Source organism: Antechinus flavipes, chromosome 3, assembly GCF_016432865.1.
Source record: "Antechinus flavipes isolate AdamAnt ecotype Samford, QLD, Australia chromosome 3, AdamAnt_v2, whole genome shotgun sequence".
Taxonomy (NCBI): domain Eukaryota; kingdom Metazoa; phylum Chordata; class Mammalia; order Dasyuromorphia; family Dasyuridae; genus Antechinus; species Antechinus flavipes.
This window is the reverse complement of record NC_067400.1, coordinates 419578877-419594015: the sequence shown is the minus strand read 5'-3', so window position 1 is coordinate 419594015 and position 15139 is coordinate 419578877. Positions and strand designations below refer to the sequence as shown.

Here is a 15139-nt window from a genome sequence, read left to right as displayed (position 1 = left end):
TGTCTTTCCTTTTAAGTATATTAATATACATCCAGCAGATAATTTTCAGTGCTTCAAAATGTTTGTATTTTCTTTTGGCATTCCTTCTGTTCTCTTGTGTGCGTTAAAAAGTTTCAATTTTTTAAGAACAACAAAACCCTTTTAACAAGTAGACATAGTTAAGAAAACAAATTCACCTGTTGTCTATAGTCAAAAATACATTTCATTCTGCATCTTGAGTCTACCTCTCTGTGAAGAGGTAGGTAGCATGAGTCATCATTGGTCCTCTTAAGTCATGATTAGTAAACATTATTATTGTATAAATTGTTTTCCTCATTCTGTTCATTGCAATGTATGAATAGAAGTTTAAACAATTCTTTGTAGGTTTCTCTAATGGTCTTTTTTCATCATTTCTTTTTTTTTTAACTGAGGCAATTGAGGGTTAAGTGACTTGCCCAAGGTCACACAGCTAGGAAGTGTTAAATGTCTGAGGTCAGATTTGAATTTTTGAACTCGGGTCTTCCTGACTTAAGGGTTGGTGCTTTATACACTGTGCCATCTAGCTGCCCCTCTTTTCATAATTTCTTATGACATAATAGTATTTCATTACACTCATGCTATGATTTGTTTGGGTATTCCTTAATGGGCACCTGTTTAGTTTCCAGTTCTTTACTATATCAAAAAGTGCTGCCATCAGTACTTTTTAAAAATGTGAGTTCTTTTCTTTTTTGAGATTTCTGAGTATAAACCTACAAACAGTATACTAGTGGTCAAACATTATACACAGTTCAGTGATTTTGGGGGCATAGTTCAAAATTACAAAACAGTTGGGCTAAAACAGCTGTTTTAGCATGCCTTTTCTATCATCTTTCATATTTGACGGTTGAGAGGTGGAACATTTGAAATGTTTTAATTTTTTAGTTAGTGAGTGAAAATTTTTTTTATATAGTTGAACTTTTAGTGATTTAGAATATTGCTTTCATTTATTTGCTAATAGCTTGAATTTTTTTCTCTGAGAACTTCCATATAGTTAACTCTTGAGTACTCAGGAATTGATTTGTCCCTTTTTGGTGAATTATATATGACCATTTATCAACAACTTGCTGTCCATCTTATGGTGATATCACTGATTATTGAGCCTTGTTGGTGGGCATGGGCAAATATGAGAGGTAAAACTCAAATTAGTTATTTTTGCTAATTGCTAAAAGTTCTGATTAAAGGTTTGATAAAGTAAGTTGAAATTAATGGTTAAAGTTAGGGAGTTAGATTATGCATAAATTTTAGTCATCTTTGTTGTCCTTGTCTTTAATATGCATTAAATTTGAGGGGATCTTGTAAAAAAAGATATTATAAATTGGGGCATACAGTATCTTATTAGGAATATGAGTCTTAAAAGCAGCTACACCCAAAGAAAGAACACTGGGAAACGAATGTAAACTATCTGCATTTTTTGTTTTTCTTCCCGGGTTATTTATACCTTCTGAATCCAATTCTCCCTAAGCAACAAGAGAACTGCTTGGTTCTGCAAACATATATTGTATCTAGGATATACTGCAACATATCCAACATATAAAGGACTGCTTGCCATCTAGGGGAGGGGGTGGAGGGAGGGAGGGGAAAAAAAAAAATCGGAACAGAAACGAGTGTCAATATAAAGTAATTATTAAATAAAAAATTTAAATAAAAAAAAAAAGGAATATGAGTCTTTTGCACTGATAGAATTTTTTTTTTAACTTAGCCCCCTTTCAGAGAAGATGGTATACTATTTTGAGTCATGAAATGTTAGCTTTTCATCATTGTTCCTTCTGCATCCAGAAAGAGAGAGACTTATGGATAGTGAATATGGATCAAAGCATTGTGTTTTCACCTTTTTGTTGTTGTTTGCTTTTTTCTTTCTTGTGTATTTTTTTCTTTTTGATCTGATTTTTCTTTCTCAACATGTTAAATATGGAAATATGTTTTTAAAAATTGCACAAGTTTAAGGTATATCAGATTGCTTGCTGTCTAGAGGAAGGGGAAGAGAGGATAAAAAATTTGGAACACAAACTTTTGCAAAGATGAATGTTGAAAACTATGTTTGCATGTATTTGGAAAAATAAAATACTATTTTAAAAATATTTAATTTTTAAAAAAATTATGCCTAGGAATTTAATGAAGCAAGGAGTATAAATTCACATCAAATCAAGTCTAACACAAAATCTATTTTGCTAGTGATTAAAAAAAATTATCAAGGTTCACCTAGTTTGGTTTCTTTTTGCTCACATAATAAAAATATTATTCTGATGTAAGCAAGTCTGAGCAGATTAGTTATTTATGAATGATTCTTCAATAATAATATTGGATTTTTTTCAAATGTTTTTGATCCTGTTTCCTTTTCAGTCAAATAATAAAACCTCATAACCTCTCTTTATTTTTTTCTTCTTACTAACTTCAAATATGCCTTGCAAGAATTAGAGGTAGATGGTACATTTTTTAAAATTTACAAGATATATGCACGGGTAATTTTTCAGCATTGACACTTGCAAAATCTTTTGTTCCAATTTTTCCCCTCCTTCCTCCTATCCTCTTCCCCAGATGGCAGATAGACCAATACATGTTAAATATATTAAAGTATATGTTAAATACAATATATGTATACATGTCCAAATAGTTATTTTGCTTCACAAAAAGAATTGGACTTTGAAATAATGTACAATTAACCTGTAAAGGAAATCAAAAATGCAGGCGGACAAAAATAGAGGGATTGGGAATTCTATGTAGTAGTTCACACTCATTTCCCTGAGTTCTTTCGCTGGGTGTAGCTGGTTCAATTCATTACTGTTCTATTGGAGCTGATTTGTTTCATTTACTTGTTGAAGAATTGATCATCATATAGTATTGTTGTTGAAGTATATAATGATCTCCTGGTCCTGCTCATTTCACTCAGCATCAATTCATGTAAGTCTCTCCAGGCCTTTCTGAAATCATCCTACTGGTCATTTCGTACAGAACAGTAATATTCTATAACATTCATATACCACAATTTACTTAGCCATTCTCCAGTTGAGGGACATCCACTCAGTTTCCAGTTTCTGGCCACTACAAAGAGGGCTGCCACAAATATTTTTGCACATACAGGGCCCTTTACCTTCTTTAAATCTTTTTGGAATGTAAACCCAGTAGTAACACTGCTGGATCAAAGGGTATGCGCAGTTTGATAACTTTTTGAGCATAGTTTAGATGGTACATTTTTTAAGGCAATAAGATTGTGATGTCTTGCATTTAAATATCAACAAAATTAGTCATATAGAAACTACTATATATTTATATTCATATAAATAGTAGAGGATTACAGAATTTGGAACTAGAAGGGATCTGACAATATTCAATCTAATACTTCTTTTTTTATAGATAAGAAAATTTTGTCCAAGATAGTAATTGAGATAGCTAAGATTTTAATTTAGTTATTCTGATTTCAAATCCACTGGATTTACTTTCTACTACCTTACCCTAGACCAGAGTAAGGATGAGTAGTGGTCCTAACATAGCTTATTCATAGCCAATAATAAACTAAACTCTGTGTTGTTACATGTACATTCTATACTACATTGTGTAAAATGGAATTTTAAAGTTGTAAAGTACTTTAGAGATCATTTAGTCTAAAACATTAACAATAATCCAGAAAATTTAAAAACTTAGCGCTTTTTTTGCTCTGTGTTCAATTTTTTTAGGAGAACCCAAATGTTAGGAAACCAAGCTTGGTGTATTCTTAAAAAGGCAAATACAAAAAACCTTTTCAAGAATGTATTCTTGGTCAGTGATCCCTAACTTAGAAGCTGTAAGATTATTATCAGGGTTCCACGAATCGATCAAGCATTTTCATTTTGTTCTTTATTGAATTCTAGTGAATATGCAGTTTGAATAAGAGGCTTGTTAGGAATTTTTTACTTTCAATTATTACTTCTTTCCAATTGTATATAGATGATATGATTAATCAGATGACACAAACTCACTTCAAACATAATATTGAATTCATAGTTTTTCACTGCCATCTTTTTCCTTCAGCATAAGATCATAGCTCTACAGCTAGAAAAGGGGCCTTAGAAACCGTTTAGTCTGATGACCTTATTTTACAAATGAGCAAATTAAGACCAGACCAAAGAAATGACTTGTTCACAGTTACCCATATAGTAAGTAGCAGAGCTGATAACTGAACACAGGGCATCTGGTTCCCTAAGATCAGCACTACTTCCATTGTACCATTCTGCTCATCAGTGGATGCTAAAGTCACAGCTAATGTTGGGTTTCATGGCATTTTTATGTTAAGTAGATCTTTATTCTTTATTAAAAATGTTGGAAATTTGATTCCTTTATCTTACAATGTTGTGCAAAAAATAATTGAGATTTAGAATGCAAACTCTATGAGTAAATTTTATTCACCATATGCTAATTACTAACAAAGGAAAATAAATACCTGTTTTAATGAAATATTTTATAACTTGAAACAAAAAGATGATCTTGTTGGCTTAATCTTTACTATAAAACTCAGTTGGGTTAATTTTCTTCTGTACTTTCTCATTGTACATATGTGTATGTGAATAATAAGTTTTAAGTTACATTGTTATATGTACAGTTTGTTTTCCCCGGAAAACTAAATAGACATTAAAATCCCAGTTAATGCTCTTAAAATTTGTCCTATAGCTTTCAGGGAAGAAGTGTGAATTCAGTTTTTAACAGTTAATTTTTGTTATATAAACCAGATAAATGCATTGTAATCAGTCATACGAATGGAATTTACAAAATGGAATTTAATACTTCAAGGATATTTAACCTTGCCCTTTGTAAGGCTTTTATTCATTTTTTAACATTTTAAAGATTAAAATTAGGTGTTTGTCTTAAAACGTTTTATCTGGTTATCTTTCATGTTAATTGGTGTCATTTATCATAGTTTATTATCTATTATCTTGAAGGTCAAAATCTTTGGGCTTAAAATTCTAGATAATAGAATTGATATTCCTGTGTCCTTTCAACACTAGGATAACTAGGTGATCTTTACAGCTGCTTTATTGGAATGATAACTGGAGTGTCAACTAAGAAATATCTGAAGTGATTGAAAGAATTAGTACAAAAGTGCAAAGTGATCATACTGTATGAATGTGTATGTTCTGTATAGAAGGCAACAAGTATCTCAGGAATTTTGGGAGGTAAAATGTTAAGTGATTTACAAAGTCTTTAAATTGATTTTTAAAAATAGTATTCAAGTTGGGAACTTTATAAATATACATCTTTAATTATTCCACCCAACTTAAAATTATTAATCAATAATACTTTGTATTTGAATTACCAGAAAATCAGGTTTACGAAAAATAGCATTTTTTCTTTATAATAATCTAATTTAATTGCATTTGTAATGTAGAGTAGAATCCCAATTTTGCCTTTCCTCCTCTGTTGTTCAGATTAGCCAGTAGTTTTAGAGAGAAATATTTATCAAATTCTGCTTAGAAAGTAACAAAAAAGAGTTCTGGTAAATTCAGCTTCTTTTATCTTAATGATGAATCAGATGCAGGGACTATGTATGTATTAAAAGTAAGCTTGGGGCAAAGTATTGTAACACTATATTCTGATTGTTTAATAGCTCTTTTTTACAGATAGAAAACAAGTTAAATATAAATGTTGGTGGTACCAGAGCATTGAAAATTCAACTTGTTTGTGATAAACTCCATCCGTGGTTTTCCATCCTAAAATTGTAACTGAATGATGATAAAGTGCTATTCATCTGCAGGTGCATTGCTTCTACTTAGTTAAAGATGGTTGAAAGGACAGGAATTAGTAGCATGTTGTATTAGCCTTTTGTAGTGTATTTTGTTCTAAGCATCTTAATTTCCCTGTTTTGAATGCTAAGTAGCAAGGGTCTTGGTTTAGAACTAATACCCATCATGCATGTAAACGGTGTGAAAGAGCTGCTTAGTAAGTTAACACAAAGTGTTCTTGTGTCAGTCCTTGTGGAAATAGATACAATACAAACATTACAGCTGAACTCACGGCAAACTCCATTAAGTAAAAACCTGGCCTCATTGTTCAGAAAAAAGTTTGAATAGAATGCAAGCTCATTTTGTTGAATGTAATGTCAGGCTTTTAGGGACTGTATTGAGGGGTAAGGTTTTGTTAAGTTGAGACCAATTCATTAAGTTTTATTGCCTGGTGAGAAGCAGTAATACTTTATTGTGAGACTTCATCAAATATTCATGGTTAAAGAGAAGTAGTAAATGTATTCAATCAAGTGGTCTTTTGGGGTTTTGAAAAGGATTATGAAGTCTGCTCAGCTGATAGTCCGAACATTCATCAGGGTTGTTTAACAAGGGTAATTTTAATCTCTGAATTTAATTTTGTTAAGACTTGCTTTTTTTCTTTCTTCCATAAATCTGTCTATAGCAATCACCAAAAGTATATGTGAATATTATACATATATACTTCTATTATGTTAGTTTATGTATTCCCAAAATCTTGATATACATTTTAAAATAACTTTGTCAGAAATCACTTGTATTAAATCTTTTCAAAAACCCTTAACTTTTATTATGTATGGGCTAGTTGAGTTCATTTTGAGATTCCTATTCATTTGCTCAGTCATTAGCTTTATCCTATTGCTGAAGACAACTCTTTCTTGAAAAGAGAAACATGTTGGTCTCTTCCTATCTAGCACAGTTTCCAAAGTTTTAAAGTTGGTAAACTTCAAAGATTATGTAGGAGCATAGTTAGATTAACCATATTGTATTCATGATTGCAAAACCAGGAAAAGTATCATTGGCTTTCTGACTTTCTTTTATTAAATCACAGCATATCTGTTTACTTGAGAACAGTTTGATCGGTGCTTTCAATTATATTATAGCATGAACTGAAGTTACTTGGTCTTGTGAGTTCTGTTTATGCTTAAAGATTTTGAATGTTTTCAGCTAATATTAAGGAGAAATTTTTATTTTTAATTTTTCATTCCTCTTTAATGTCTAATCCTTAGGCAGATGATGTGGAGAGCAAAATTAGAGAAATCATTCCTCCAGGATTTTGTACAAACACAGATGATTTTATTTCATTGTTGGAAAAGGAAGTTAATTTTAAACCCTTTGGCACATTACTCCATACATACTCAGTTCACAATAAGGAAGCAGGAGAAAACATTACCTATGAAATATACAAGGTAAGAACAAAACTATATATTTCTTTAGCATAAATTTACACTTTTTAATTAATTTTCTGAAAGTTATTTTCAGTAATCTATTCTTGACTGCAGAATATAGCTCTTATTTACAAAAAGTTCTTTTCAGAGTGTGTGGGTGTGAGGGTGTGTGAGTGTATACACATCTTAATCAGAGCATTCTGCTTCCAGACATTTTCCCACAGGACAGTTTTGTGTTCTACAGACTTTCACTTACCTCTGTGATGAGTTTCACCTGACTTTTCTTGGCTTTTTCCCTAGGCTGACATGACATGTACAGGCTTTCGAGAATATCATGAAAGGCTTCAGACCTTTTTGATGTGGTTTATTGAAACTGCTAGCTTTATTGACGTGGATGATGAAAGATGGAACTACTTTCTAGTGTAAGTACAGTTCTAAAGCAACAGTCGACCTTATTACCTCCACAAAGCCTGCATTTTAATTGTGGCAGGCCAATTATTGGGACAGTATAATGATATTTTTCCCAGGAAAGAAAAACTATTGTTTATCAGGCTTGAGTTTTCCTTCATTATGCTTTGGGAGATCTTGAGAATAGAGCTGAATTAAATGCTGTTGTCCGTTAGAGCCCTGAATGTAGGCTTAAACAGTAAAATGAGCTTTGCCTGTGTTTTCTTTTACTTGCCACCTATTCATCTTTATAATAGGCAAGTGCACTGAAGTGATGTAAAGAGGTCTGATTTATCCAAGTTGCTGCACACCAATTAAGTGAATTGTACATTCAGAACATAGCAGGTGTATCCATTGGGCCCTCACAGAGTAGCTTGCTGACACTGAAAATTCAGTCAGAGAATGGAAAAGAAAATGGACACTGCATGGGAGCGCGACTGTAATTGACCTGCTTGGCTTTCTGTTTTATCTGCAGATTTGAGAAGTATAATAAGGATGGAGCTACGCTCTTTGCGACCGTAGGCTACATGACAGTCTATAATTACTATGTGTACCCAGACAAAACCCGGCCACGTGTAAGGTAATTGGCAGTGTAACACGTGCCTTGTCTTTTATTTCAGAAGAGGGAACTGCTGAAGTTTCCAATACTTGTTATAATGGTGTTGATTTGTTTAAAAAAAATCACTATTATCCAGTGGGTATGCACTGATTTATTTTATTGTGCCATTTGAAACAATAGGGAAGATGTTTTGATTATCATTGTAATTTTAACTTTTTTTTTTTTGAGATAAAGTTTCAATGATTTTTTGATATTTTCTAAGTTGTTCATCTTATAAAATTGACCTCAGATTTCAAATGGTGTCCTTTAAAAAAAAAGTTTAAAAATGATTTCTTTCTGTATTGTAGCCAGATGTTGATATTGCCTCCATTTCAAGGTGAAGGCCATGGTGCCCAACTTTTTGAAACAGTTCATAGATATTACATTTCTTCTCCTGTAGTTCTTGATATTACAGGTATGTAAATCTTTTATTCTTACCTTCAGATTAAGTTACTTTAAAAAATTTTACTTTTAAATGGCTAAATTTTGTGTTATGTGTCTGTCACAATTGAATTAAGACTTCAGCTGGCAATATGGTTTGTGTAGGACATTTTAGATTGTAAGCTCCTAGGGGACAGTGGCTATATCTTTTTAGCTAGTTTTATAAAGTGTTTTAATAGAAAGCATTTTCCAAATTCACAATTCATTATTATTATGTTGATATATTTGTAACTTTTTATTTGATCAGATTACTCATAGAAAAGTTGAGTTTTTCAATATTTGCTTTGGTACTTCCTCCTTTATTAAAATCACAAAGAAGAGATTATTTTGAATATGATATATAATAAATTTGTACGTGATTAATAACTTTTATGGGTATTTCATATTCCTTTTATTATGTTTTTACAATTTTGAGGAATAAAGCCATTTAAAGTGTTGAATGAGGGAACTGCAGAGCCACTGTGATACAAACATCAATCTATTAATTACCCACAGAATGCTATGACTGGAATAACTAATAAAAGATAGATTTGACTGTTTAATCTGTGATTTCAACTATTGGATTCTTCTATTCAAGTAGTATGTTAGTATCATGAAAATTGAAGAGCAAAGATAGGTTGGAAGAATGCAAGTAATTCAACCTGAAGTAAAATGATACGCTTTATGGAATTGTTGTCAAGGAAATAAATTGATGACTAAACTGAGAAAATAATTTAAAAAAAAGAAAGAAAGAAAAATGCTATTACAATTTCTGGCCACTAGGCAATGGATTATTTGGCCATGGCAAACCAACTGTAGATTTTCACAAATAGAATATAATAGATTTTAAAAGTTGTTAAGACCCTTGAAAATCTAGTCAAACCCTCTCATTTTTATGTGTTCTAGGACTTAATTTCATTTACAAAAAAGCCTCAATACCATATATTAAGATGGACTTATTTTGAATCTAAAATAAATTAAAATTGATGTGAAACAAATTGCCATTTTAAAGTAATCTACTAGAAAACATGTTGTTTCAACAAGGATCTCAAAAGCATATGGAGAGATGACTTATCATTTCATCTTGCTGTAATTGTAGCTACTAAAGTAGGAATTCAAAATTGGAAGATTTGAAAGATATTTGCTAAGTATGAATTCACTAAAACTAGAGAGAATTGAAATATAAAGTATAATAATTTACTATAGTTGTAAATGGATAACTATCCTTCTGATTTGCTTATGGTGTTGAATTCAAGGAATTGATGCAGTTTTAATCTGGTATCTTGTTAAAGACTATAGATTTGAGTTGCTCTATTTACTAAAATGAGATCTTATTGACCATCAGTGGATTCTGGGTCCCAGAATATATTTTATATATCTTTTGTGTCTAGGTCTGTGGCTCCAGTTTTAGACTGTTGTTTAACTAAAATTTGATCTTGGTGGCTCTGTTATCTTCTTTCTAGAAAAAGATTTTACATTATATCTTGTACCTGTGTTAGAATAAAAATGTAAAAATAGTGTATAGTATCTTCATTTTGAGGATATTTGTCCTATCACAAATACTCTTTTGGATATTTACTATAATCTCTTGAGTTAGGAAATAGAATAACATTAAAAAAATTAGTTGTGTCTTCCCTGATATTAAAATCTAAATTGAAGATAGAAATAAAATTTGGTATGAAAATAAAGTTACCATCTTCACAAGTAACATGATAATATAAGTATATTTATGCCCTTACTGCATTACTTTAGAACTTTCTGGAATCCTACATTTAATTTTTTTATGCTTAGTTAATTTGTGCTTTCATTTTATTTCCCTTCCTAATATATCATTTTCCTATCTTATATTTTATTAAAAAGAAGCTTTTTTAAAATTACAATCGAGCACTTATATTGTTAAGTGTTATAGTTTTAACTTGTAAAAATTCAAACTTTGACCCTCTCCTCTAATGCATATCCTGATGAACCTTACAAAAATCTGTATTTTAGTGTGTTTCATTATTAATATATTGCTTATCTCTTTGGCACTAAAGCAACTGATTAAAAACAGACATGCCAAATTGTTGGGGTCAGGAGGTACTAGAAATTCATTAAAGCTAACACTTTTACCATTAGTTACAGAGTTTAAGAAAATTTGAGAGGTAGCATGGCCCTTTTGAGCCACATCTGAAATGTAATCATTCTATGAGAGCTTATTTTAAGCTAAAATGATAATCATTGTTTGAAGTGACCTTTCAATTGAATGTAACTTGAAGAAGGGAATATGACATACTCTTCACTTTTAAAATTTATAATTTTGCTTAAGGTAAATATTTTTAAACATGTTGAGATATTTATTGAATTCTTAGTTGCTACTAGTTATATCAGATTTCCTTTTTGATAAATAGGCTTTATATTTGTTATAGTTAGTCTTTTTTGCTTTTTTATACCAGTTTTCAGAATCTAATGAGAATGGACAAAATATTTTATGTTGAAAAATCTGGATCTTAAGTCAGTATTTAAATTTTAAAAATAAATTTCATAATATGCAAGCAATCTTAGAAAAACTTAGAAATTAGTCTTTATTTTTTCTCATTTTGATCAAATATTTTAGTTGATATTTAATTCCTATCTGAAGTTAGCATTCTCTATTAGAGTTAGTTGGTATAAGTATATTTATAGGAAAGGCTTAGTGGTTAGTGGATTGAATATCATGAGCAAATGCAAATTTTCTTAACTGCTAATTGTTGCCTATAGGCCAGCTGACAGTCTAGTTTCACTTTCTTGAACCAGACTGCTTTACTAATGGGTCTTCTGTATTTCTTTGCCTGGCCAGACTTTTCTTTCATATTCCTTTCTAGTAATAAAATAAAAAGAATTTATCTTGATAGTTTGAAAGGTTATGTTGGGAGTGCTGAAAATTGTTTAAAAGTCACTTGTTTCTGATACTGATTTTGACCTTGACTGTAGTCATCATGCCTATGATGGAATTTGAATTTTTTTTTTCCTCTGGAAGAATAGTCTCAAAATACTACATGCATTTGTATAAAAGTTTAAAATAACATCATATGGTCTTTGTCCACTATAGTTTAAAACAGTTAACATAGATTTATTACACAGATAACATTAAAGGAATTATGTCCTGCCTGAAGACCAGGAGTTGGGAGCATAATGGCTAGAAAGAAGAGGGGTAGAATTAAGGAAGGATTAAAAATAAGAACTTTTTAGAATTTTAAGCGTCCCAAATGTTGATAATTCTTTGGGATGATAGGTGATATATCTTCCTTTTCCTTGTTTCTTACTCAACTTAGACCCATAGCTCCCATACCTTTTAAGGTTTTTGTGCCAGTGGAAATCAAAATCTCAAATGATTGTGACCATAGTACAATGACACAAGGTCTTTAGTATGTGATTACATGATCAAAATTCTATCCTTTTTTACTTTACTATTGGTTCAGACTCAGAAAATTTTTATCTTTTATGAGACTATGGTTATGTTCTGATAGAAATCTATTTTAGACATGCATGCAGATTATAGCAGCATATTTGAAAAATATCTTTCGTTATATTCTTTAGAACTGAAAAAGTAAAACTACTTAAAAGTAATGCTACGCATAATAAAATAGATGACAGAATGATTAATTTGTGGGCCTTTATTAGTTTGGATAAGAGAAGAAGGTGATATATAAAGCTGAAATGTTTCACAGTGCCAGTTTGCAGAGAGCATAGTAAAGATGTAACTATATAATAACATGTGAATTTGTAATTCTGTGAGTTAGAGATAGGTGGTTGATATTTTGATGTGTTAAATATTTGTGTTGGAAAGACAATTTAAAGAGTTACCATGTTACCTTTTTTAAGCATAGAAATCTTTGATGTGAATGTATTATTAAGCTGGATACCAGATGTGCATTAACTACCAAACTGAAAGAAATAGTTTTCCATGTGATCAATACTCACACTCCAATATAATACAATTTTTCCTGTGCTATTATGTCATTACTTTGTCATCTTTAAATAATTGTTTTCCTATGCTGAATAGAATTGTTTTAGTTTTTAAAAATTTGATAATTTTTATGGGATAGTTTTTTGTATTGTAAATGAAATTATAAGCAGGTAAGTACTGAATAACTTTCTTCCTACATACATTACAGAATTTAAAATTAATTGATTTACTGGGCATGTATTAGTGAATGGCTGACCCTCAAATAGCTGTTCTATGTCTTTCTACTTGGTGGTGTTCCTTTTATGTTTTTAGTCTAGTGAATATGAAAACCAAGACTGCTTGTGACAACAGTGTGACATAAGGTAATATTTTAAAAGACTGACACTTAGATCATAATTATTACATAGATTATAAAGGATTTCAGGTCTAATATTTGGCTAAGTTGGGAAATTTTAGTGCTTAAGCACAATTGTAGTTTGTAAAAAAGTATTTCAAAAACCATTTACATTATACCTTTCGTATGTTCTTATGAATCTTTAAACTAGACAATATATTTATCATTCAAAATAAAAAAAAAATCTTTTGAGTATGTTGTCATTTTGACTTTATTTCCTTAGCTGAAGATCCATCTGAAAACTATGTAAAACTAAGAGATTTTGTACTTGTGAAGCTTTGCCAAGATTTGCCTTGCTTTTCACCAGACAAGTTAATGCAAGGATTCAGTCAAGATATGGTGACAGAAGCACAACAGAAACTCAAAATAAACAAGGTATATTAAATTACAGTAGGGAAATAGTCTTAGATTTTATATTTAATTATTGGTAAATATATAGCAAAATATTGATCAGTATGTACATTTGATCATTACATTGCTGGCAGTAACTGGCATACTTCAGCAATTATAGTATGAACAACTTATAAATATTACAAAACACAACTGTATAAGCAAGAATGTTTTAAGCAATGTCAAGTTTAGAGTAGCATTTATGTCATTGCTTACATGTAAAGGACTTAAGGCAGAAGCTGGAGAGCTCCTTTGTACTTTAAATACATAACTCAGAATTCTTTGTCTCTTCCAAGAGATAACAAATGTGTTTTATTTTTTTTTCCTTTTTCTTTGCTGAGGCAATTGGGGTTAAGTAACTTGCCCAGGGTTACACAGCTAGGAAGTGTTAAATGTCTGAGGCCAGATTTGAACTCAGGTCCTCCTGATTTCCGAGCCAGTGCTTTATCCACTGTGTTATCTAGCTGACCCCTGCACATGTGTTTTAAAGTACTAAAAGAAAAGGACAATTAAATTCTTCCCAATATCAATATGTTCATCCTCCAAAAAAAATTCAAAAGCCACAATATAGCTTTCACATATTATTTCCTTTCTGGCAGTGGTTTTGAACATTAGTTCGTAAAGTATAATGGTGTAAAGCCTTCATCATTCATAGAAGCATGCAAATATTTAAGATGCATATGATTTAATGCTCCAAATTTTTTTTTATCACTACAATTTCTAATTATTTTTCTTATGTTTCAAAATAGCTAACTTATTTAAATTTTGTTTAGGCTTGACAATTTAATGAGAATCATTTTTAGTTTTTGCCTATGAAGCAAATTAACATTTTAGCAGTAAATATATTAGAGTAGAAAATGAGTGATGTTTTAACATAGGAATTGGCTGGAGGGGTTTCTCCCTTTCATCCTTGTTTTAAAGTGTTGATTTTTGTCTTGTAGTAGGAAATTTTATAGTTGTTGGTTGATACAGTTTCCATATAACTGGGATTGGGAGAGCACAGAATCCACCATAAAACACAGTCTAAAAACCTTTGTGGACATAAACTTAGAAAATTAAAACATTTTTTAATTCAGCGTTTAAACTATTTAAAGGACCTTGGCATTCGGAGGAATAAAGAATTGCTGGTAGTGTGTTCTGAGAAGGCAATTAGTGCATGAGAAAATAAGGGATAAATTTTTTTTTTTGCTGTCTTAATAGTTTAATGTGTAATATATCTTTAATTTTCTGGCTTTTGAGTCTGTAATTGATGTGAGAGAAGCATTAAATGTTTTTTTCAATGACAAATATTTATAAGTAATTCCTTTAGATAGTAATTTTTTTATTCTGCAGATTTGAGTAGCTTGAGTTGCAGTTTTTTATTAGCTTACAATGCACAAAGAAATTTCATATTGTAAGATTGATCAGATACAACCTGTTATGTTAATAACATAACTAAAAATTTTTTCTCCTGTTCTTAGACTAATGCTTTTCAATCAGTTTACTATAAGGCCACTCTTGGAAGTTACTAGGAATGAAACGTTATTATAGATCTATTAGCTTTTTAATTTGATTAGTCCTGGCAGGATTCCTCAAAGAAAAGAGACAGTAAAGTAACCAAAAAAGCAGAAAAATAGTTAGGCTTATCCATATTGTGGTTGGAGTGGGAGGGAGGCAAGAAAGATACAGTATATATCTTTTCAAATTAAGCAAGAAAGATCCCTAGCAAGAAGGAGCTACCAAGGTAATTCAGGAGAACCTAGAAAGTTAGATAAAATGTAATATTAGGGAAGGGAAGTTAGAGGTTTGATGATGAAGTTAGAGGTAGTGTTAGATATATATATATATATATAT

The 15139-nt window shown here is 30.8% G+C and overlaps 1 protein-coding gene and 1 long non-coding RNA gene across 2 annotated transcripts in view; one reads left to right on the top strand and one right to left on the bottom strand.

Annotated features, from left to right (window-relative positions):
* Positions 1–15139, bottom strand: part of LOC127557791 (uncharacterized) — a 111783-nt gene that overhangs the window by 30562 nt on the left and 66082 nt on the right. The window lies entirely within an intron of this gene.
* The window catches only part of HAT1 (histone acetyltransferase 1), a 90838-nt gene that overhangs the window by 56599 nt on the left and 19100 nt on the right, over positions 1–15139 (top strand). The window contains exons 5-9 of the mRNA XM_051991088.1: positions 6974–7153; positions 7433–7554; positions 8055–8159; positions 8486–8592; positions 13140–13291. Coding sequence (XP_051847048.1) covers positions 6974–7153; positions 7433–7554; positions 8055–8159; positions 8486–8592; positions 13140–13291 — 666 coding nt within the window. The remainder of the gene's footprint in view (positions 1–6973; positions 7154–7432; positions 7555–8054; positions 8160–8485; positions 8593–13139; positions 13292–15139) is intronic.